At 38.7% G+C, this 23,378-nt stretch overlaps 2 protein-coding genes across 7 annotated transcripts in view; both read right to left on the bottom strand.

Annotated features, from left to right (window-relative positions):
* LOC114530851 (acetyl-CoA carboxylase-like) overlaps nt 1-3,124 on the bottom strand; it is a 34,106-nt gene extending 30,982 nt beyond the window's left edge. Inside the window, exons 1-2 of the mRNA XM_028552439.1 lie at nt 3,104-3,124; nt 2,897-3,033 (exon numbers count right to left, since the gene is read on the bottom strand). Of these exons, the coding sequence (XP_028408240.1) occupies nt 2,897-2,971 (75 nt within the window). The 5' untranslated portion in view covers nt 2,972-3,033; nt 3,104-3,124. The remainder of the gene's footprint in view (nt 1-2,896; nt 3,034-3,103) is intronic.
* A 2,004-nt stretch (nt 3,125-5,128) lies between these two features.
* On the bottom strand, nt 5,129-23,062 carry LOC114530905 (multiple epidermal growth factor-like domains protein 6). 6 transcript variants are annotated; one of them, XM_028552521.1, is made up of 2 exons: nt 22,917-23,062; nt 5,129-7,079 (listed from the first exon to the last, which is right to left on the bottom strand). In XM_028552521.1, exon 2 carries the CDS (start codon nt 7,069-7,071, stop codon nt 5,533-5,535), a length of 1,539 nt encoding a protein of 512 aa, XP_028408322.1. In that variant the 5' UTR covers nt 7,072-7,079; nt 22,917-23,062; the 3' UTR covers nt 5,129-5,532. The 6 variants fall into 6 exon arrangements, with proteins under 6 accessions (XP_028408322.1, XP_028408327.1, XP_028408323.1 ...); XM_028552526.1 differs by lacking the exon at nt 22,917-23,062 and adding an exon at nt 20,515-20,612; XM_028552522.1 differs by lacking the exon at nt 22,917-23,062 and adding an exon at nt 15,236-15,538.
* Nucleotides 23,063-23,378: the final 316 nt, after the last annotated feature.

The following is a 23,378-nucleotide window of genomic DNA, read 5'->3' as shown; positions in this document are numbered from 1 at the left end:
GATGTTATGATTTGTGTTCAGTTTTATTGTTATGTCTAGGCACGAACTGCTCGGTCTTGCTTACGTGGTCAAAACTATATCGCCGATACCGTCTCCCGTTTCACGATATTTCGCAACATTTCATGAGAGTAAATATTTTGTCTGCCAGAAATAGACGAGCCATGGGCAACTATGATACACATACAGCAGCTGGTGGCCGAGTTGCGTTGATGCAGGAAAGTGCATAGTGTGGCTATTAATGCTTATAATGTGATTTACCAGTGAAGACAAACCTATCTGATTTCGTACCGGTGCCGGCGTAAGTATAATGAACGTACGTGAGTATAATGAACATAATGTTAAGCGGGCCATCTCAATAAAGAGCTTCGGCTGATTTTAGGTGAAGGTTTATATTAGCAAAATATATAGCTCCTGGACGCTGGTAATATCCAACAACTGTGACCCAACTAATCAAGTTGACTTCATATGCATATGTCCCAGAATTATTACAAGTTTTGCAGGCAAGTTTTGAATTTTTGCATAGCGTACTGAAATTGTTACAACTCTTACAATATAAAACTAATAAAAGTATAAAATAAACTGCATATCCCCTTATCCGGTTTATATATAGCTGTGTAGCTGTGTATATACACTAATTTCTCCTTATTTAATTTTTTAATATTTTTCGCACTTTTCCAAGAATTGTTGATGGGCTAGGACTGCGGCAGACATTGGCAATGTTAAATTAACTGAATTAACTGCACAGTTTTTGTTCTTTTTTTGAAATAATAAGGTGGTGTTAAATTAAGAGCTTTATTAAATGCCAACGAAGGTTACAAACCCCTGCGAAGGTAATAATTAATCCTATTAATGCGACCAACGAAAATTTCGTCTAAAATCACTCATGTCTTGATGTCTTTCTCAAAGTCTCGCGCGGTTAACACTGCATGTAAACAACAGAGTGTCCTAGCAAACCTTACTGGTCTCTTTAAAATCACTCGCTGGTCTTAGGTATTGATAACAATAGATTATCCCAAACAGCACAAACTTCGCCAACAGCGTCTCAGCTGCTTAAATTATAAATTATAAAAGTAAACTTTTCGAATGAAAAGTTAGTTTAGCGAGTTATTTCACATGACTAACGCCTGTGTATTGAAACATCGTGAGGTTTTTTGTCTATTTTGTTCCCCATTGATCTACTCTACTTCAATGCATGTTTAAATGCATGTACGCGACTTTAATGCTTCTATATATCTTAATATAGTTTATCGTGTTTAACTGGGACACAAATAATATCAATAGCCTTGTTGGATAGAAGGAACTTCTCTATTTTTTTATTATTATTATTATGCCCAAAGCTGGCCTAAAAAATAAATACCTGTGTTGATTGGTAGGCTGAGATAGCTGTGTTGGTTAGGTACGGTGATTGAACTAGCTGTATTGGTTAGGGTTAGGGTTAGGGTTAGGGGTTAGGGGCTACCTGTATTGGTTCAGTAGAATGATTGAACTAGCTGTGTTGGTTGGTAGGCTGAGCTAGCTATGTTGGTTAGGTAGGATGATTGAACTAGCCGTGTTGGTTTGGTAGGCGTTGGTTTGATAGGCTGAGCTAGCTATATTGGTTAGGTAGGATGATTGGACTAGCTGTTATGGTTAGGTAGGATGATTGAGCTAGCTATATTGGTTAGGTAGGATGATTGAACTAGGTGTTTTGGTTAGGTAGGATGATTGAGCTAGCTATATTGGTTAGGTAGGATGATTGAACTAGCTGTGCTGGTTGGTAGGCTAGGCTAGCTGTATTGGTTAGGTTGTATGATTGAACTAGCTATCTTGGTTAGGTAGGATGATTGAACTAGCTGTTTTGGTTAGGTAGGATGATTGAGCTAGCTATATTGGTTAGGTAGTATGATTGAACAAGCTGTGCTGGTTGGTAGGCTAAGCTAGCTGTATTGGTTAGGTAGGATGATTGCACTAGCTGTGTTGGTTTGGTAGGATGATTGAATTAGCTGTGTTGGTTTGGTAGGATGATTGAACTAGCTGTGTTGGTTTGGTAGGCTGGGCTAGCTGTATTGGTTAGGTAGGATGATTGAACTAGCTGTGTTGGTTAAGTACCTAGGCTGTACCTAGGTGCTGAGATAGCTGTGTTGGTTAGGTAGGCTGAGATTGCTATGTTGGTAGGTGGGATGACCTAGCTATGTTGGTTGATTGGTAGGCTGGGCTAGCTGTTTTGTTTGGGTGGGCTGAAATAGCTGTGTTGCAGCTATCTGTGTTGGTTGGTACAGGCTGAGCTGGTTGTTGTTAATTAATTAAGTTAGGTAGGCTAGGCTAGATCGATGTGTTGGTTAGGTAGGCTGGGATAGCTGTGTTGGTTCAGCATGCTGGGATAGATTTGATAGTCACTGCTGTGTTGCTTGGGTAAGCTTACATAGAGGTTGAAAATGCTGGGTGGACTGATTCGGCTGATCAACATGTTACACAAGTTAGTTGTACGTATAGGCTAACGCTTGCTCTGCAAACCATAGGATAGATTCTAAATTGGCATTGTAATTAATGAGTACTCAATATGTTATATAGTTATCAATTAATATACAAGGTCATTATGGTCTAGGTCAAACCCAAGTGTGAAAATACTAAATTAGACCAATCATCTTAGTGACAGGCCTTTTCTTCTTAGTGACTGAAAATTGATAGATTATGCAAATTATGTAATAAAAAATAATATTATAGTTATGTAGATATGTAAGTTTTTCTTTAACACTATTAAATCACGTATGCCCTCGAAATAGTATTAATTTACACCTTATGTTCCAAAGTTCACATACATCAATATTAAAATACAACACCTGAACAGTGAATATAGATAATATTTATATGCACCTAAAAAAACTTCTACCCACTAATCAAAAATTGTACAACTTACGTTGGCATCCTTTGATCCCTTGTCTATCTTCATTTCGATAAATTCGTCTTCTGTATCCGAGGCAGAGCTCGTCATTTTGAGAATGTGCGATATTAAACACTGTCAAAATTCCAATCTTCTGAGTCTGAGATCAAATTCTGCCAAAATTTTAAATAGGTCGAAATTGAGGTAACGCTTAGCTAAGCAGACGGTAAGTCACGTACGTACTCCTGTTTATGCATTATTCCTCCTAACATCTAAATGCTGAGAAGCTGAAATGCAGTAGATTTAAATTATTCATTTAACCATTCCACGAGCTCCAGCATGGTGTTGTATTTTACATTTTGCAACATTATACTTGACATACTTGTTGTCTTGTTCTATTGCGTAATGTTGTGTTTTGTACGATAACCGGATCTCCTGGTACCCGGGAACAAAGACTCGGGTTATATAATCCCATGTGACCCCATCAACACTCGACAGTTGCATTATTCGTCTATTTTTCATCTGGAATCCGCTGTAAAAACTGAGCCCGATTGCGTACAAAAATCGGGCAATTACCACTGAGTAAGCGAGTAAGGGTTCTGAAAAGTTTCCTCATTACAGCAGAATTGTGTTCGGCAACTTACAGTTGTCAATTTTTTGCTCATTGAGGAAACTTTTTATGAAAGCAGGAACTACAACCAACTTTTCCTTGAAAAAAGCATAATTTCAGCACAATGTTTGAGAATTTACATTAAAAAGGAAAAAAGAGAACATCACTCAGTACACCTGCCAATCGTCAACACTCATATATTGCTGAGTTATATGAACACATTCGGCTCAGTCTTCCTAGCAAGGGCTGAAGGGCATACACCTAAAGATTATCTCTAGAATCGTCTGTAATGCTCGGGTATAACAACAGGCAGAAGAAGTAAAAATTCTGCAGAACAAAGTTGAGAACCTTGAAAGAACTTGATGGAACATAGTCAGTCAGGGCCCAGTCAGTCGCAGTTGACTCCTAAGAGTCGCAGTTGACTCTTAGTCAGTCGCAGTTGACTCTTAGTCAGATTCCGATGTCATTGTACTGTGTTATAAGGTTTTGACTTTTGAAGTTTTTTGTATGCCATATAAAAATACTTTGTAATAGTTAAGCATCGATTCTAAGCCACGAAAATGAATTGATAACTGCAATTAGTGCATATCTGGACAACCCAATGACACGGGCAATTGTTAATGTTACACATGATCAACTGCAATTTTACCAGCGAATGTTAAAATTACACCTATATCATCTTGCGGGAAAAAAGTAATGTGTATATAAACGTCATGAATGAACAAACAAAGAGGATACGACTATTTATACCTAATTTATAGTGTGCGGTGATAATCAATTTGTGCAGTGATAAAAGTAGAATGTGGTCAATGTGCAGTGATAAAATGAGAAATGTGCAGTGATAAATGATATTTTCTCAACAGACCTCACTCTGCTGAGATGGATTTACAAGTAGTTGTCTCCCAAAATGCTGAAAATTAAGTCATGGGGACTCAAAAATACAGAAAATATTCTGCAAGAGGTCCTGCAGACCCCCTACAATCCCCCAATCTTTAAATTATCAATTTCTAGTTAGGACCATTTTTATCATGCAACCCCCCGTCTCCACTATTACTATTGTGATGATGTGTGCAGTGATAAAACATTCTTAAAATTGGCTATGCGACTATTTGTAATATGTTGCGATATTTTTACAACGCAACTTACAACCACTGACCCACAATCAATTCTTGTTGCGTGTTGCTGTTTGCCATTACTGAAGTTACCCATTTTATGAAAATATTCTCAGACGTGGGTGGTTGAAACTTGAAAGTTTCTCAAAGACAATCCAGCGGAAAAGCATATGGTAGTGGTTCATATATACTTGAAATCATGTCACGAGCATGCGATTTTCACAAAAGAGTAGCAAACTAGTAACCCAGCGAAATATTTTGCAGTTTTGATGGGAAAATCTTATTCCTATGAGGAACTTTAAGAACCTATATACAGGCAGAATGATGCCGAAAGAACATTTTACCTGGGATATTTTACTTCTGAAAACTGAAAAATCAGGTAGTTCCTAGAAGTCGATCTTTATACCATATGATATTTCTGAATGAAACGGATTGTGATTTTGTTCGTAACCCAACAGCATATTTCTAATCATTTTTAATATCACACCATAACCCGCAGATCGACAGGTCAGAAATATACTGTCCAATGGCAATTTTTTTTACCTGTTCATATCACCAACACTCATTAAGAACAGTTTCGACAACAAAATACTCCTAACCAGTCTACATCTTAATTCCATTTTCCCTCTTTTTCGAACACAGAAAATACAATATCACTTCGTAATAGGTTTTTTTCCTTAGAGGTTAACTTATAATATATTATATACAAATATCAAATACAGGGATATCAATGACCTAGTTTATACCAGAGATGAGGTCCTATCAAATGATAGTATTTTCCTATGATATTTGGTCTGTTGCCATAATATTATTACACTTGGACCTATAGACAGACGTTCGCCACACTTGTATATCGAGACGAATTAGCTACAAGGCAATAGTTTCTCTTATCGCCCATGAAGGATCATCTCTAATGTAAACACGGCCAATATTTATAGACGCTATCATTATCATACTCTGTACACTGCAATCACAAGCAGACTCAAAATAATGTACAAATACTGGTGCATGCCCGTTACGCCGGAGCCGTGCACCATACTAAGGCAGATCCCCTCGGGGCAAGTACTTTTGCACTCGGCGCCCAAACAAACGAAATTACAAAGTCCCGAATAGCAAGTTTGCTGGCATGTGGTCACGTTCGGTCCACATTCGAAATTACACCCTCCGATGAAACAGTACTGATGGCACACGGGCGAATTACATACCATCTTCTTGCAGTTGCCCAAGCAAACCTGAGTACAATTTTCTCCGTTGCATTCCATTTTGGCACAGTTGCCTCCCGAGCAACGCTGGTCGCACGAGGGGCTCCTACAGTCCATGTTCCCACACTCCCCGCCAGGACAATTCTGCAGGCAACTTTTCTCCGACGAGCACTTGACGTTCTTACACAGGCCTCCGAGGCAATTCTGATCACATTTCTCGCCGTTCGTTCCCGTGCATTTCAAGTCCTGCCCTCCGAACACGCATGCTTTGCAAGGTGGTTCACACTGGCCGTTATGACGGTAGTCGCATTTCGCGTCCAGATGCGACCCCTTTGCGTCTCCGATCTCGTTGAATGTGCACGTCCCGGACGGCACGCATTCATTGCGGCACTCTTTCGCCGCACAGTTGAATTCGCAGTGCCCTTTCTTGCAGATCTGCTTGCACGTGCGCACATGCCCTGAGCACGAGAGGACACAGCCGCTTCCCGAACATTCCTGTTCGCAATGATCCGCGCTGCACGTGAGCGAGCAGTTACTCCCGCAGTGCTGTTTGCACCTCTTTGAATGGCATGTGATAGATCGACACGTTTCTCCTCTACACGCTTGTTTGCAGTACTTGTAATGTGCATCAGCCTTACAGTAACACCCTGTGGAATCACACGATTGCACACATAGATGTTTTTCGCTCGGATTCTTTACGTTGCACTGCGTTTGAATGGCGGAGTTTGGTCCGCGGGTCTCGCAAGTGCCGTCAGGGCAATAAGCCCGACATGTCTTGCCCTCGCAAGTGATCTGACAGTTACCGCCCGTGCAGACCTGTTCGCAGTACTTGACATGAGGTCCGCATCTCATTTTACATCCCCCAGTTCTGCAATTTTGAAAGCAGTTATCCGAGTGGCAGACCATATTCTTGCACGCGCCCCCCGTGCAATATTGTTCACAGTAGCCTCGACTTCGTCCGCATTTCATATGTCTGCAGTGTCCCTGCGTGCATTGTTGAACACACTCCTTGGAGGCATCGCAATGAAATGAACATTTTTTGCTATTCCCGTCAGATGGGTCACAGACTTGGTTGCAAAACGCGAGCGCCGTGCCATTATTTCGTTTACAGGACAGGGAGCACACCTCCTTGCCTTTCGATGCGACTTTTTGACAGTGCTGATCGCATTCCTTAGCGCCCGAGTGTAAGTTGCAAGTTCTTATCGAGCTGTGGGCCGTTTCTATAGCTAGGGAGGTGTAAACCAGGAGGAGTAGCCAATAATGCGCCCTTTTGTCCTCTGTAGTCATTTAAAATTCTAAAAGAAAAGATTAAAGAAACATTAGGTTTGATAAGCAACATGCGTGCATGCATGTCATTCAATAGACCACTCAAACAGCGGACTGCTCAAACAGCGAATCAACATGCCGTTATCAGCTGCATGAACAAACGGAACGACATATTGAAATACGTTGTTCAGCTTAATCGCCTAGTCCTCTGTCCACACAAAACACACAATAAGTATAAACTGCACACATTGACAGTCATTGTGATAAAAAAACACGTAGGATTAAAAAGAGGCTAACATTCTGAGTTCGATTACTGAAAAAGAAAGCTCTCCGAGACAACACTTCCCGTTCGTTCTTGGCTTAGTTAAATTCGAAAACTATTGTTTAACACCTTTACTTGTTGTTTTAAAATACGACGGACTTTCAAGACATTTCAATTATAATCTCTGTTGTTGTTCATTAGTCTCGTGGTTAGAACTTCATTTAGAAAATTGAAACCTTTCAGATGGGCTAATTAAGAATTCTCCGGAATAAAAGAACTTAATTTTGCAGACGTTTTAGGACTTCGCTATATTCAAATTGAGTAAAAAAAACACATCAGCGTTGACGGTTGGCTGATGCTTTTAGCCAGAATCGCCCGGCTTCGAACGTAAACTAAATGTTGCATCACAGCACGCAGAACAAAGATTCACATTTTACAAAAGTTGTTGATTATATTGTGCCGTGTTTCTCAAGTTGACTTGGTCATTAGCTATGACACAGCGAGATGAAAACCCGTTCAAGCTGAGCTGGAAATATATGCGGGCCATTGTTTTGAAACAAGTAATGTCCCCTACTATGAGACACGCTGTTTGGGGCTACAAATTTCCATAAGAAAGACTAATTTGACATGAATACTTCTAAAATACAGCTAATTGCTGAAAGAATCCTAAACATTTGATACATGTTACTTATGCAAAAAATCGTCTCCTCACGCGATGGACTAAACTAAAGGAATTACTTATAACTGTCCAGTTGATAGTAAGGTGATGTAAAAGTTAGATGTAAATCGTATTAAACGCATAACAAACTTAATCCATAAACATAAACACCACAGAGGTTGTAAGGAAATAAACTGAATATAAAAAAAATGGCTTGTTTCAACTGTGAGTTGTCAAATCCATTAGTTGTAACTGATCATTAATTAGTCTATATGTTCTATGCACGAATTATCCTGATGCTCGTAAAAAGTTTCTCGGTGTAGTCGCGCCAATCCCTTCAAAGGACGTGGGCGAGAAACATGACATGCATTCATGAATGGAGAATGCTTAAATGCTAAAGTTTTCGCGGTCCGAAGACAAGCGGGAAGAAAATTAGAGTTAATTTTCTAGATATAATCTAGATATAATGTTTTTGCCTTTACTCGCAAGCGAACGTATGCATGCTGTCGAAAATATGGGTCCTTTTAAAATGCACTCCTGCATCGATCTTTACGGCAGGTGACCAAAATTGAAAATTTCACTGAAAAATTTTACTAGAAAAGCTTAACGCGTCCAGTGCCGTCACGTTGAGCACGAGTTCTCGTAAAAGATTCTACTCGGACATCGGAAGAATCGCTAATGATTCGTATACGAATTGTCACATCATTTCGTACCTTTGTGACAAAGAACGATGTAAAAGGAGGGTCCTTCCTATGATGTAATGAGGAACATGTTTCTGCGTATACTACGAACGCGAGCTCTCCACCACGCACATGCGTAGTGCGTACACTAGTGCGTACACGTGACGTACTATGACGTAGGTGACATTAGGATGCTACTGAACTTCCATCTATACTGCGCGGCTGTTCTGTTAATTATTGTATAGAAGATATATTAAAAAGAAAAAACTATCTTACTTACTTACTTAATACATCCTACAGTAAGGATATCCAGGGTAACATCTAACAAATTGTAGGATTAAAAACTCGCTCTTTTGAAAAGCATTCATAGAATGTATGTATATAACGTAGCTATACATATACGTCTTACACCGTCTCAACCGATATAACCCAAGCCAATACACTTGCATGCATTCAGCTGCAACCCAGCGCATCATTAGTGCGAAGTTGTGCGGTGCCGTGGCGTCTCTAGCACATAATATAACCCATTCGATTCATTACACGCGTAACATTACGAAATTAAAGTCGCCAATTCACAATAGCAGGCGATATTAATCTTCAAAATGAAAAACTAAAATAGCAATAACTACATTCAGAGAGCTGTCCATTAAGTGTTTAATCTTGTTAAAAAAACTTTAAGTGCGCGTGTGCGCGACAAATGTAACTATATATCGGCGTATGTTTCGATATCTTCCCATGTAGTGCCAAATATTGTATATAGTGCATGCATATGTATAAGTCATCGCTAACTAAGCTATAATGGGAAAGCCTGCGTCCGTATAAAATGGTTATGAAAAACTAGAAAGCATAAAATGAACGACTCGTTTTATGCGATAAATATCACCGCGCTATTTCTTTTGCCTTTCCAAGTCAAGTTAATTTTTCTTTGATCTGCATGGTTTCAATGCAGGGTTCTCCATGAAATTCAGCATGCAGCCTTTAAAATAGAACAATATTGCACAAAATCTAGGCATTTAAAAACCTCCGCCCGGAAAACACACTCCCGCGTGTAGCAATAATACTTGAAGCAATATTTTACACGGGGGGCGAAGGCCGGGTATATATGTAACTGTTATGTACATGCCTTTCATATAGTCAAGCAAAGATTATATATATATATATATAGCCATGCGCTAAAGTGTTAATATATATGAGAATATGTATTAATTTTTATAATTATCTATAATGAAACGTTCATTTGCTTGCTGGGGAAATTTTCATCGGGTTTTAATAATTTATCATTTGTCATTTGAAAATATTAAACGTTTACGGGCCTCGCTCGCCATCCTGTTAAGATAATTACGGCGTTTCCAAAAAACCTATGAATTATCAATTTGTAGCATCTTTTATTCCGTGAAATGTGGGTAGCTACACATGTGTCGCATTGCCATGAGTTATACGGGTTGACAGATGTTAACTTTTGACCATTCAAAAAACACAAAACGGACTTCGTTGCAGTTGAAAATAAGTAATTTTCTCAAATAGGGTTTAAAATGACTATAAAACACTTTCTCAATGCAAAAAGTTTTGAAATACAAAAACTGACACACAAAGCATAAGCAATATATACATGACGCGTGAAATTTTACTACACTATAGCTGTACTAACGTCATCACTGCATGAGAGGCCGTATTTTCATATGTTTAAGTAAACACGTATAAACTCATAACTACTCAAAAACTAGGAAATTATGATTAACATATGTCGATAAAAAAGGTAAATATGGTTAAAATATACAAAAAGCCTCATGTTTGTGGCAGTCATTCTCATCAAACCAATGCATGCCTCGTCTTGCGAGAAAGCTTTAGTATTGGTTGAATTATAATCACAAAAGAGTGACACAAAACCGGTTTCCTGCGGCATAATTTGCCCGAAGAATCCGTGTACGGGTCTAGGAGGGCAAAAATCAAAACTATATGTTGTGTTTTGTTTATTCAGGCTTCGACCATATACGTTCGACTACACTCGAAACCAAGCGGGTTTGTCTTTGGTTTTAATTATTTATTTCAAAACGGATAAACTTCAAAGGAGGCTTGCTAATAAGCGAAACAAAACGAGATATTATGGTCTTTCGTTTTGAGTGAAATACCGCCAATTTTCGCTGCGTTTATTAATAAAACGATTTAACCTGACGCGGCCAAAATTGTACATGTTTTCCCACTGGCCCTGTCGACGCAAATGAAGGATTTCGTCATACATGAAGATGAAGAGTTTGAAAAACTCACGAGCATTGTTTTAAAATTGCTAATGCCTTTCATATTCGAATATAATGCTCGCAATATATTTAAAATCTATGTTATTATTGACAAGCAAGATGATATTGATGACGTTAGACGCCATATATATATAAACACATGGAGATATACACATATACTATAAGAGGTTCATACATATAAATGCAAACGAAGTTTATCTATATGTAAAATGTGAGCATATATATATACCATACCCAAGTAAACTATATACACAGGTAACAAAGTTCAGCGGATTAAAAAGCTGTTGACACGCGCTCGAACTCAAAGCTTCTATATATATATAAAAGCACCTGCGAACGATATAGCATATTGCCTAATGCGTATAAGGCTAACGCGTATTATTTTAAAGAGAATATATCTATCTATAAATATATATACAATGCTTAACAAGAAGCGATTATTTCGTCGAATGCCAAGCCGGAATCGGCACGGATCAGGATTTTCTGCATACGACACTAAATACATCCTTCTTAGCGAGGACTTAAAAGCATTCAGTTCAGTTATTTTGAGTGATTTAACTTAAGTTGGAAGAGATATAATCATATATATATGAACACAAACGTATTAACCCCTATAGAATCTTTTCAAGGCAGGCATTGAAGTACATAATCAAGTTAAACACTTAAGAGTCAAGACCGAAGTGTAGGGAAGAATTGTCAACTCGTGTTCGAGAGGGGAAACGTATACACAAAGCATCGACTTTAATGTCCATATAATCAACACCTGGCAATGATACCAGATAAAAAAGCTGGAGTATAGAAAGAAGTTGAAAGCTATGTGCCACGTTTCGGCTGATAGGGATTTCATTGAATTTCCATAATCGTTTAAGGATTAATGAAAAGAGGAGGAAAGGAAGGTCATATATATGAAGCTTCAATCATCTACAGTTTTTATGCACGTATACCACATTAAAACGAAATGCCTGCAATTGTGTATATGTATACAACTGTGATTGTTGAGCCGTGCTGAAAGACAAGCTGGAAGCAAGCATGTATATATGTTCGGATCGAGGCAAGTATAAATTTGAATGACGGAATATATGACGCATATGAATTAGGTATATCACTCAATCTGCAGGACTCAGTTAAAGCTGCACAAAAAATATAAAAATCTTTAGCAATCGATGCAAACTTTCCTGGCTATACCTTTGGTGACCTAAGTAGTACCCGAACAACAGCGTTGAATATTGATACGACAACAAATATAATCAAGTACATAAGAGATCGTTTGAAGATGATAAGAATTACCATAGTATATATATAAAGATAGATATACTGCATGTATACATCTAGCTCAGTACGAAATAAATATATCTGTCTATTCACTATGGTTCCTCGGCAGTTTTTATAATGGCTGTTAAAAGCAACGTTATTATATAAGCATTGCCGACTGTATAGGCCTAAGATGCGATTACACCGACACTACATAGACCGTAGTAGGGATGGCATTACCGCAAGAGGTAAATATGGACGTTTAGAAGATAATAAAAGTGATCACGAATACTTACAAAGTAGCTGTCTACTCAATACAACATGATTCGGATCCGTTGTTGAGGTGAAGTATTGAACATCGATAACATGCGTTATGTTATTGTTTTCTTGCCTTTACAAACTAAAAACAATCGCTCTCGCATACATCACAGCTTGTGAGTAAGATACTCGAGCACTCGACGCTACACGCTGCTTGTAGGCATCGCAGAAAGCCCCATCAAGAGCAAATATGAACTCAAGAGTACTCATAAGGGTTGACTTTGAGTGAATGGAGTTGGGTTACAAACGGAAACAGCGAATTGGAATCACAGATGTTCATTGCTATCATAGAGTTATATTTCGCTATTTATATATGTTGACAAATTGCTTAACATTTCATACATTGCCGTACATACAAACATTATCACCTGACAATATAAATGGGCATTTCACAGGCTCGTAACACAATTTCCTGCGCTAGAAACCGTTCTGCAGAGGCTTTGGACTATGTTAGCGTGACAAATGATAACTGCAGGGGCCCAGAAGCAACATTCCTGTGTATAATTACATCTAGTAGGCGATACAAATCGATTAACCCGTTGGCTCGCAAAGGTTAAAACTACTTGACATTTAGGTAAGAGTGAACAGCCTGAAATTGCATGCTTATCGGCATTACGGCGCTTATCGACAGTCCATCGCAATATCCCACAAGCCCAACCGCTCATTTCGAGCTCTTATGAAAATTATAATTGCTTTGAATGTATAAAAGTAAGCTTAAAGTTACCTTCGTGTTATTTGAACTGCTAAACGATGTTTCAAGGATGGGTATCAGGTATTAACCCCGTCATAGATGAACGTAAAGTGGTCCTGATAATATATAATCCTTTTACGACTCTAAAGCAGTGCATGCCGAGATTCTTTAGCGTACATTTGAGATCGTTAGCGGAATTGGAAAAGCACGAACAGCTCTCGGCTTTGCTTTACACAAACGCGGTGTGGATATATTAAATATGCAAAATAGCTGAATGTTTGTGTGTGGTAGAAAGCGCTTTCAATTAATCTCTTTTGTTAGCAAGAATAGGAATTGAAAAGGACTACCAAAATATAGCTGCAACATTGGTTTGACAAGAAGGCAATGACACGCATCGCTAGCTACCTTTCAACCCGACAAAACCTTCACTAGTTGAAACAATGAGCCTTCGAAAATATACATTCGAAATATATCATTACATATTACAAGACTAAAAGCTTTCCACCGCAAATAATCTGCTTAAAACCGACTCCAATGTGAGACGAAATTAAATCATATATGATACTGAGGATTCCACCACAAATTTCATCATCATATTAAGGTCGTGTCTCGGGGGTTCAATGATGCACGCCAATATATGCCCAAGATAGCGTTATATTGAAAAAAAATGATATAAAATATCTTAACGGCACGATACAAACTGACCACAGAATTCTACACGAGGATCGAATACGCCAGCGCTGTTCTCGCAATATTAAAAAGCGGGCTGAGAAATCTTCCTCCTAGTTCTGTTAAGCTATCATGCCTATCAATCATAAACTAAAATGCATCTTAGCTCGCTGGATAAACAGGCCCGATAATCCACATTTTAACTGCTATAATTGCTATGTTTTATCAATCTATAGGATATAATGTTTATATGAACCCATATAGTTGTCCACGTACTGTATATCCTTCTATGTCAGTGACTATGTGTTCAATTAAAAGAGAATTCGGACAACCCATGGATGTAGCTCTCCAGCGCAGTATATAACATGATTTATATTGGTTGTGCAGTATACTTTGAAATAACTATCAGATTAAGCAACACTGGCGGGCATTTTGAGTGATTAATAGTACACCTTTACATGCTTACCGAATTCCAAAGCATCGTTAACATGATCGTATAGATACGTATTTTGCAGTTTCTCGAGGAGGAAGAAATTAAATCATAAACATGGCTAATAACATTTCACTAACGCTTTCAGTTCGTTGACAAGTCGGATTGCGAGATTAGACGCATATGCACTCAATTGAAGTGTTTTCTCAAGTACCAGTCACTAGTCTATTGGCTAGACAAGCCGGCTGTTGTCGGCGGCTCTATGTGAAACGCGTAATAAAGCCAGTCGAGAAGCAATATAACTTGGACGGAAAAAAAGTTGGCTGCTGCCTGATTGACTCGACAAAATATCAAGGATGTAAATCCATAGGTGGGGACGAGAAAGATTTAAAAGGGACTATAGCGTTGGATTATATAGCAGTGAGTCATCATGCAGTGCACGGATATAATATAACAAACGTTTCTACTGGCTAGACCATGAACTGGCGAGTGAAGATGCTGCATGGAAAACGACTAGCGTTTGTTGGCGTGAAGTTTGCAGCATCGCGAGTGTCTACCACAAATAAAGATCAGTATACCGACACAAAAGACCAGTCGTTTGAATTTTATGCTGGTGGCCGTCTATAGGATAAACGGCGCGTGTTTCAAGAGCTCTACTTGTGTCGAGAAAGAAAAAACTGCCAAGTTCGCCATGTGAGAAACTCAACATCATTTCCATCTTGGCTGCATTTCAACCAGGTTGTATATTGTTTTCGAACGTTCATCGCCTCATCGCGGATTTCAGGTGGGACCGTGTACATGCAGGAGATAACGAGACTTAAACGAGAACTTGCAAAGAACTCACATCTTTATACTTCGAAAGCATTCGACTGAGACTCAAGCGAATTTGTGAGTCCGACGAAACGACGCTCAACTATGTTAACGTGTATTCTACATGCGCGCAAAACGATTGCACGACAGCTTGAACTAACCTGAAAAAATCCTAGACCAACAATCACAGGTGATAAACGCACTTGATATCACTGTCCAGTGTTGACAACTTATACACCACATCTGCTAGGGTAACGTTTCGCACATAGCCAGCCCTATATAGCCGGTGAACAGACTCGCGAAGCAAACTAGAATCCACTTTGCTAAAACACCATACGCCAAATTCGTCTCCGCGTCGATTAGTATAATCCCAATTTCGATTTTGTAATTTTCAAAATTTCAAGTGTAGCTCGCCACGACGCCGTTTTTAATAAAACCTCACAGAGTGCTAGGCTATTGTTAACTCCTGTTCAACTACAATAATATTGTTGCGTTACCCTTCTATTAATTATCCACAGCTAATTAACTTATTACCTAAATTATTGCAATTGCCGCGCGAGAGCCTTTGAAATTTGCCGACGGCGTTTTAAGGGACCGCCCTCGTCCGCCTTGGCGTTAAGGAATCGGGCCGAAGCGGGTTTCCGAGCGGATGGAGGAGTGACGAATTTCCGGCAGTTTGCTATGCGAATTTCGCCCCGTACGCATACCTAGTAAAGCATGCTTTTGCCGTGTTTGTTTCGTTTTGTAAATTTCATTATCCTTTCACAACACCGGAGTAATTTTACGGAATAAACACTTGTGCCTTACGGTGCGGGTGTTGTGGCAGGCATTGGTTCCAATAGTTTGCCATATTGTGTAACTCAGACTCCGTTTACCAGCAGATAAGAAAAGCAAAGAAGTTTCATAAGGAAACGAACAGGTTTTACCGGATTCTTGTACAAATGATTTCAGTTTTGGCGAATCTTGGAAAAAGATTTACTTATAAATAATTTTTCGTGTAAACGTTCGCAGACGGCGTTTTAATAAATCAGGAAAGTTTTCCATTATTTAATTGAAAAAATCCTTAAAAACGGCAAAATCATTTCCGTCACGTTCTAGTGTAAACATATCGCAATATATACGCCGAATACATAAAAGTAGATTTCGAATGAACGAGACAAATGACGATGCAAAACAAGTGTTGATGAATCATGTGTTGCATTCTTAAGATGTCTTTACGTTTTTTTTTATACTTCAACCAGAGCTGAGAGCTCGTGTGGTGCTCAAAATTGTAAGGTAAAACCGTTTTAACGACGTGAAATTTGCGGTTCAAACCGCAAGCCCGAAGTCCCGCGTCTTCATAAGGAAACAATGCTACTTCTTCGCTCCAAGCCAGTTGCATACCTCGTTCATACTCATAGATAGTTCCTCATCATGCAGCTACCGCAACCGGCGTGGTACAAGCGTAGGGCATGGGCCCAAATTGTTTGTTTGTTTTGGAAGCCGCAGAATTTTTCATACATACAACGAAGGTTGATATTTCACAACTATATTGTAATATACACTGTCTCTTGTTCCATCGTTTAGTTATTCAAATCTATAGTCGTTGAAAAAAACTGAATGTCCACAAAAGTCAGCCCACAGCCTCAGCGTTGATGCTTTGATAGCTAGTGCATGTCTTTGAAGTTTACCGCTTGTCTATGCGTTTCATTTGTGTGTTTACTGTGTTTAGATCTTCAGACAACGGTAAATCGGCAACGGTAAAGCTGTCAGCAGTGCAATAACCTGTTCTGTTGAACATCTGAAGCACAAATTCTGTCCACAATGACCACGGAGAGATAAAATCACCGGAGATAAACGCCCACGTGTTGTCGGTACCTCCCAACCAGGAACTGAGAACCAATAAACGCGTCCGAGATGGACCGCGCACGAGTTACGGGCGAAAATATTCATGTATAAGTGTTTTATCTTAAGTGGAAAGAGATAAGCGTGAGACACGTGTGATCGGTGCCACCCCAACACGTGGCTACCTGTTCGCAGACATGACGGTCGCGTCAGAACGCACCTGTGTGCAAAACAACACACTCGATACAACAACAGATTCAACAACAAGAACAGCCAAAATTCGCCTAAACAAACTTCATCCGACGACAATAAAACAACAGAAATTTCCGCTAACATCAAGGAAAAAACTTGACTTGAGAGCCATAGCTAAGATTCATGTGGAAAAAATTAGACTTGATTGTACATCATGTTTCGGCGGTGATGTTTCGTCGATAGGAACTTATTGCTATTCCGTGATTCTCGGCCTCAAATTAAACGAGTATAACTGTATAGGTCTCAAAGTTGCCTCTATATAAAAACTGATCAGTTGTTACATTGGGTTTTGAAAGACTCGCTTGCTCTAAAATCGCTCATCATTTATATTGGGTTCAACGGAGCATGCGTTCTTGAGATTACTTAGAAGAGTTATGTACAAGAAGCTTTTTTATATAACAGCATGTCTTCATTACATCTCAGTATATTTAAACTTTTTGTCCCGACTGTCTCTACTATTTAGCTGATCATGCATGCGTCATGCGTTCTCAGAGAATCACATATATTTCTCATAAATATCTCGAATGCAAACTTAGCTAATAAACGCGCGGTTCATGAAGCCATGGACAGCAGTGGGACCTGTGGTGGGACAGCACGGTGAATCCTGTGCTGTGTTCAACAACTCTTATATAGTAGCTATCATGGTATACAACTAATATAAACGTCTATTCCAAATAAATCCTACAGTTAACGTCTGAGGGTATCTATACTTAATATTGAGTGCAATATGTGCATGACTGTATTTTGTGATTCCTTTTGTTATATGAACATGAGTGTTATGTAGAGTTTTACGCCACTGAGAAAAATCGTATTTAAACACAAGTAAAAGTACGATATTTTTACGTTGGGTTAATTTATATCATTTTCGCAAGCTTATCAACAACCGCGTATAGGAAATATGTTTGACCATGCAATCAAAAAATCTGTTGTAAAACGTTCCAGTTTTTGAATTTGTTGCCATAATTTGTTCATACAATAAACAGAATATTACATGGTTGCTTGGAAATATAGATTTATTTCTCGTGTTGAAGAAAATATTGCTCGAAATAAATTCCATATTTCCGCGCAACCATATATAATTTTCTCTATTTCCGCTTTCACGCGGAACTGAAAATCTGAAAGAACCCAATATATATTAAAAACTATATTTCATTGCTTCCAATTTTTGATATCAATTAAAAAGCATAACGTTGATTGAATGAACGTTTCAGAGTTCGTTGTGTGGGCTGAAAACCTGGGCTTCGTAGACATATATTATACAAATGCCTCTAATCTAACACTTGATGACTATCTTTTGTTAGCACAAAAAGTCTTATAATACATGCTTCCAAGTTGGAGCTAACTTACTTTCTTTATAACTTACTTAATTAAAGCAATTTTCTATTAGTAAACTGCTTTAGTTTTAACATACCTATAGATTTTCTCTGCGTCAGCACTAAGAAATGTAGTTGGTGGTTTTAGTGGGTCTGCAAATTGACCTGTGAAACATGAATGTATCGTAGCTGAAACAATATTGCATGTCACCAGTAACATATACGTACAAGTTATTTAACTCTGGTGCTCAACAAATATGCATATACTTAGATATTGGTTCTTACAATAGAAATGAATGTCGAAAGTCGTGTCCATCTGCATGTATAGCTCTAGATTTTTCACTTCCCTCTAATTATAAGCATATATACAAGAACGATTTGGCCTGCAAGATTTGAATGAACACAATCATGATATTGTATAGAAAAGCTCTCAACGTTTTCTAATCTATATAGTCGGTATTGAAAGCACAGTCTCGTGTCATGAACATTAATTATAATCGTGTCATACAGAGGGTTCAGTTGCTGTCCCTATATATAGCTGTTCTGCCTTGTGAGAGAGTAAATTACGCCCGATGTGGATCGGTGATGTTTTTTCTCCTTAAAAGTACATTTACGTGGGACATGTCCCCGCGGTCATGCCGTTGATGAGCTCACCGGCAATCCGCAAAAATGATGATGCGAAAAAGAAGAATATTACACAGGGCGGCTCGCTTACCGAGGGCGTAAACAATAGCGGGTGGTCGAGCTCAAAGCTGGGATGCGTAAGTGAGAGAAATTAACTGGGGAGGCAGATTAATTGCGCGCCCTTTTGTGAACTAAATGCGCAAGCAATGCCGAACACCGTTCCACGGGGTTTCAGCGTATACCGCCTTTCTTTCGAGAACGGTAGGAGCCGGGTCGTGAAATAAAGACCGTGAAAATTCGAGGTGATTACATCGGTTCGTGGACAATACATGCAAAGACATGCGCCACAAAGCAGCAATTAGGAATTGCTGTATTTAATTGATCTCATGTTATGGTATTACATGGAACGACGGGAGAATATAGTCTTCGAGAATGGAAACAAATACCGCCCCGAACGACCCTTTGATCCTCTTGGGGGATTGAAGTTTCTTTTTGAGTGGAAATAATTGAGAAACTGATAGTTTAAAAGGCTCTTTCAGATTAGTAACTTTTTGTGCATAGTGCATAGCGATGTTTTGGGTGATCAACAGGATTCATTTGTCTTGTATGCTAAAAATATTTAATCGTCGCTTTCTTCAGTAAAGCACAAACAAGAATATCTTTCCGACTTTGTGTCGACGCTGTATATAAAGTTAATTGTTTCGTACAAACAAATTAAACTGATACAAAAATAACAAACAAATAACTTATGTAATTCAAGGAAAGGATGAGCGAAGATGGTGACAAACAATTCTATATGACAACAAGCTATATAGTTGCGGCTTCGGCGTCAAAATGTTGACCGCACGCAGTTGCTAATTAGGGCTTTTATATTGGGCAATTTACCCGAATAAATCCGAAACCGAAAGGTGGCTTAATGCATGCTACTAGAGTAATATATAGATATATATACCGGGTGAATATTCTGATGCGGGCAACTTAACTAGCAATTTTCCCCGCTTATATACTAAAAGGCAACAAAAAACAAATTATACATTTTTGTTACATCACGGTTGCATGCATCTCATCTGTCTTCTCGTGCATGCAAACTTATATTGCTGGCCTGTGAAAAAGTTTCTTCTCCACAGTACTCTCCTCCGATAAATGCCAAAAGTCATTCTTTTGGTCCGTCGTCTTAGTGCGGAAAGACCGAAAGAGTTGTTTATAGTAAATAAAGTTTACTAGCTGTATTACTAAAGCATGCTCGGTGCGTCGGAGACTCCACTGAATCTTAAGACAGCAACCCGTGTTTCTTTAACTACTTCACACCGTCGCACTCATTGAAAGAGATAAAAACCATCTCATAGCTATACTGATAGTCAAGACGGTATCGAACGTAAACTGCAAACATTTAAGATATAAATTTCATGCACATGCAGAAAGCTTACCATTGATTGAGTGCCGAACTCCGCCTCGAAATTTCTCAGATCGTGATTTCTCGGCCACCGATTCAACGGAGGAAAAGTCAGTCGGCTTCAATAAGTGTTACCGACGTGAAATGAGTAAAGCGCGATTAATTTCAAAGCCTGTCATCATTAATCCATCCACACGTCAAGCGGATATTAGCGTCATTAACCAATTCACGTTTTGACAAGCGCGAGGTTTGATTGAAATGGCTGCATACGACGGTCTACAGGCAGTCTTATTATTACCGAATTCTAAGCGACTAATTGCCATTTAAATACTGAATGAAGGGGGAAAATCACAAAAATTTATGAAAAGGACTTCATCAAAGCATGCCACGACGAGTCTGCAAAAAGCATTATATGAACGAATGATAAGTGATGTAAACAGGGTGTTGACTGTGCGAGATACATATATAGGTGATGTTAGTTTTTTCATACAAGTAAACCATTCAGATCCTTACGAACTTCATTGCAAAACATTGCACTCGGGAGTTGAACGTTAATATTGCATGTTTTATTATGTTTTCTATTCTAGGACTGCTGAAACCGCATTCAACGCTATTCTATAATTTATCTCGCCACAAATGATCAATTTCCAAAATTTCGCATGAAGGCTATAGTGATATCATATAAACAGTATCCCTGAGTTCAAACAGTAGCTCGTATTTCTTTACTATTTAGGTTATAACAACTTGGTTAGTATATGTTATTGGCGCGTGGCTCATTTACAAATTCCAATAAAAGAATCCGTAGTACCCATTGAAAAAACTCTTAGAGCGCAGAAAAGAACCGACCAATTTCGATCTAATCAGGCGTACTTGGGTACAACCATTATCTTTAATGTATAGTATAGTGAGAGTCAACGCATCTAACGAATGTTCTATCCTTGCACCCCCTTTCCCATATTCTATATTATTTGCACAGGCCTAACTATTCATATGCATGCAGAAAATCCCTCCGATTTTCAAGGCATAATTTGCTTGCTTGCTTCTGGCTGTGCACTCTTTCATGTTTTGGTGTGTGTAACTGGATCAATAAAATTAAATTGAATCCGATGTAGCCTATGTAGGACTACTTACTGCTTATGGAACATTCGAACAAAACAAATTTAGCCATGTTATATAAAACTGGATCAATAAGAAGTGACTTTTAAGGTGCCTCAAAGACTTTCGTTTGCAAGTTATGATATATGTATTAAAGCACTGAAAAATACAGTTTAAAAATGTCATTTGCTTCGTTTATAGCTTGGCTTGAGCATACTCAGAACCCCATTATATATAATGCAATTTGTATAATCACATAAGTCAGTATATGTGTGCATGTATAATACGCATATAAATATATATGATAGAATAAGTCAATGACGCTTGTCACACATTGACATATCTGTATGCAAGAGCAAAACATCTTTGTTGGAGTACATGCATGAAAACTGATTCTCCGCAAGCTGAATAAATGTTTTTGTGTTTTTCAACTCATTATTTCTCGTGGGGCATATTGAAAATCGATTAACGCACAATGAAAAAAGGTGCCATACCGCTTAACCAATTAACTAAGGCATCTGTGAGGTAACCGACACTGACACTGTAAATAAAGAAAATGTCCAAGCAGCACATCCCTAAGCCGTATAAAAAAAACTCCTCAAAAGATCAAACAATTAAGGGCTGTCAATACATCTGGTTACAAATGAATTGAAAAGGCCAGTCTAAAGAGGAAAAATCTGGATGACTGGTCAATTTGTAAATCGTAACACGCATTCACATATAGACATAGTATGTGCTTGCGCAAAGGTATATGATAGTGCGCAAAGTTATGATAGTAAGTGATTTTTAAGATTTTTAACCTATATGCATGATCCAGGATATATACGGTGTATATCTGGTGAATCTTGATCTAGACGAATTAATTTGTACGCACCTATATGTTTACCCTCATTCAAACCATGCATGCTTGTTATACTTTATTAGTAATATACGGTAAACCCCGAGCGATCGCGAAGATCTACACCGGCAGACATTTACGCTACGCGATTTGTTACAATATTTTGTTGTTCCGTAAAACAATTATTGCAGTCGGCATGTCGCAGCAATAACAACGTGCCTCTCAAAACTTGCTATTTTCTGGTTTCGCAAATCCAACTTACAGGATTCGGTTAAGTAGCTGCAGACAAGATTAATTAGTTCAATTCCGATGTGCATTTTGTCTGACATTTAGCGAATTTAAAGCTTTCCCTAGCTTGGCATAAAGAGCGCTTCAGTTTCCCGGCCCAAACATTTCAAATGAGCCGAGTATGATTTGTTCAACAAACACCGTAGGTTTATCTGATTATTCCGTGTACAAAACTATACAAAACGAAATATAAAACGTTCTTTTACAAGTGGTACCTTTGTGTGACAGCTTGGAAACAGAACAAATTGAACAGACAGGAGTCGATGTGATTTCACCCAACTTTCAGACGACCAATCTTCTCGAATACCGTGGCTTCGAAATCGATACACTGCTAACAGCGGTTGAAGGCATAATGATTTAAATGCGAAAAGGGATCATCATTAAATTGATTTAATCTTCCGAGGGACCTCCTCAGACCGCCCTTTACCGCGCCGTCACACACCAGGAATCATATGCGGACACAAAACAGCGCGCTTCGAACACAAGAGCCCTGCTCAAAAGGAATAATTAGGCAATTAGAAAGAGTTTCTACTTTCAATAACCCGCAATAAGTAACGGCAAATACAGCAAAGTGCGGTGCGTTCGATAACGGGAATATCAAAGAGAATTGGGAATATTGGTTTGTTTTTTTCGGCAGGTACTGCCAATGATTGTATTGTAGCGTTGCGCATTTTTAA

This window comes from Dendronephthya gigantea, unplaced genomic scaffold (assembly GCF_004324835.1).
Source record: "Dendronephthya gigantea isolate DGI-Jeju-01 unplaced genomic scaffold, DenGig_1.0 000067F, whole genome shotgun sequence".
NCBI lineage: Eukaryota > Metazoa > Cnidaria > Anthozoa > Malacalcyonacea > Nephtheidae > Dendronephthya > Dendronephthya gigantea.
This window is presented reverse-complemented; position numbering and strand designations above follow the sequence as displayed.

Coding starts and splice junctions, on each gene's coding strand:
- LOC114530905 (XM_028552521.1), bottom strand. CDS start 7,071: ATGACTACAGAGGACAAAAGGGCGCATTATTGGCTACTCCTCCTGGTT.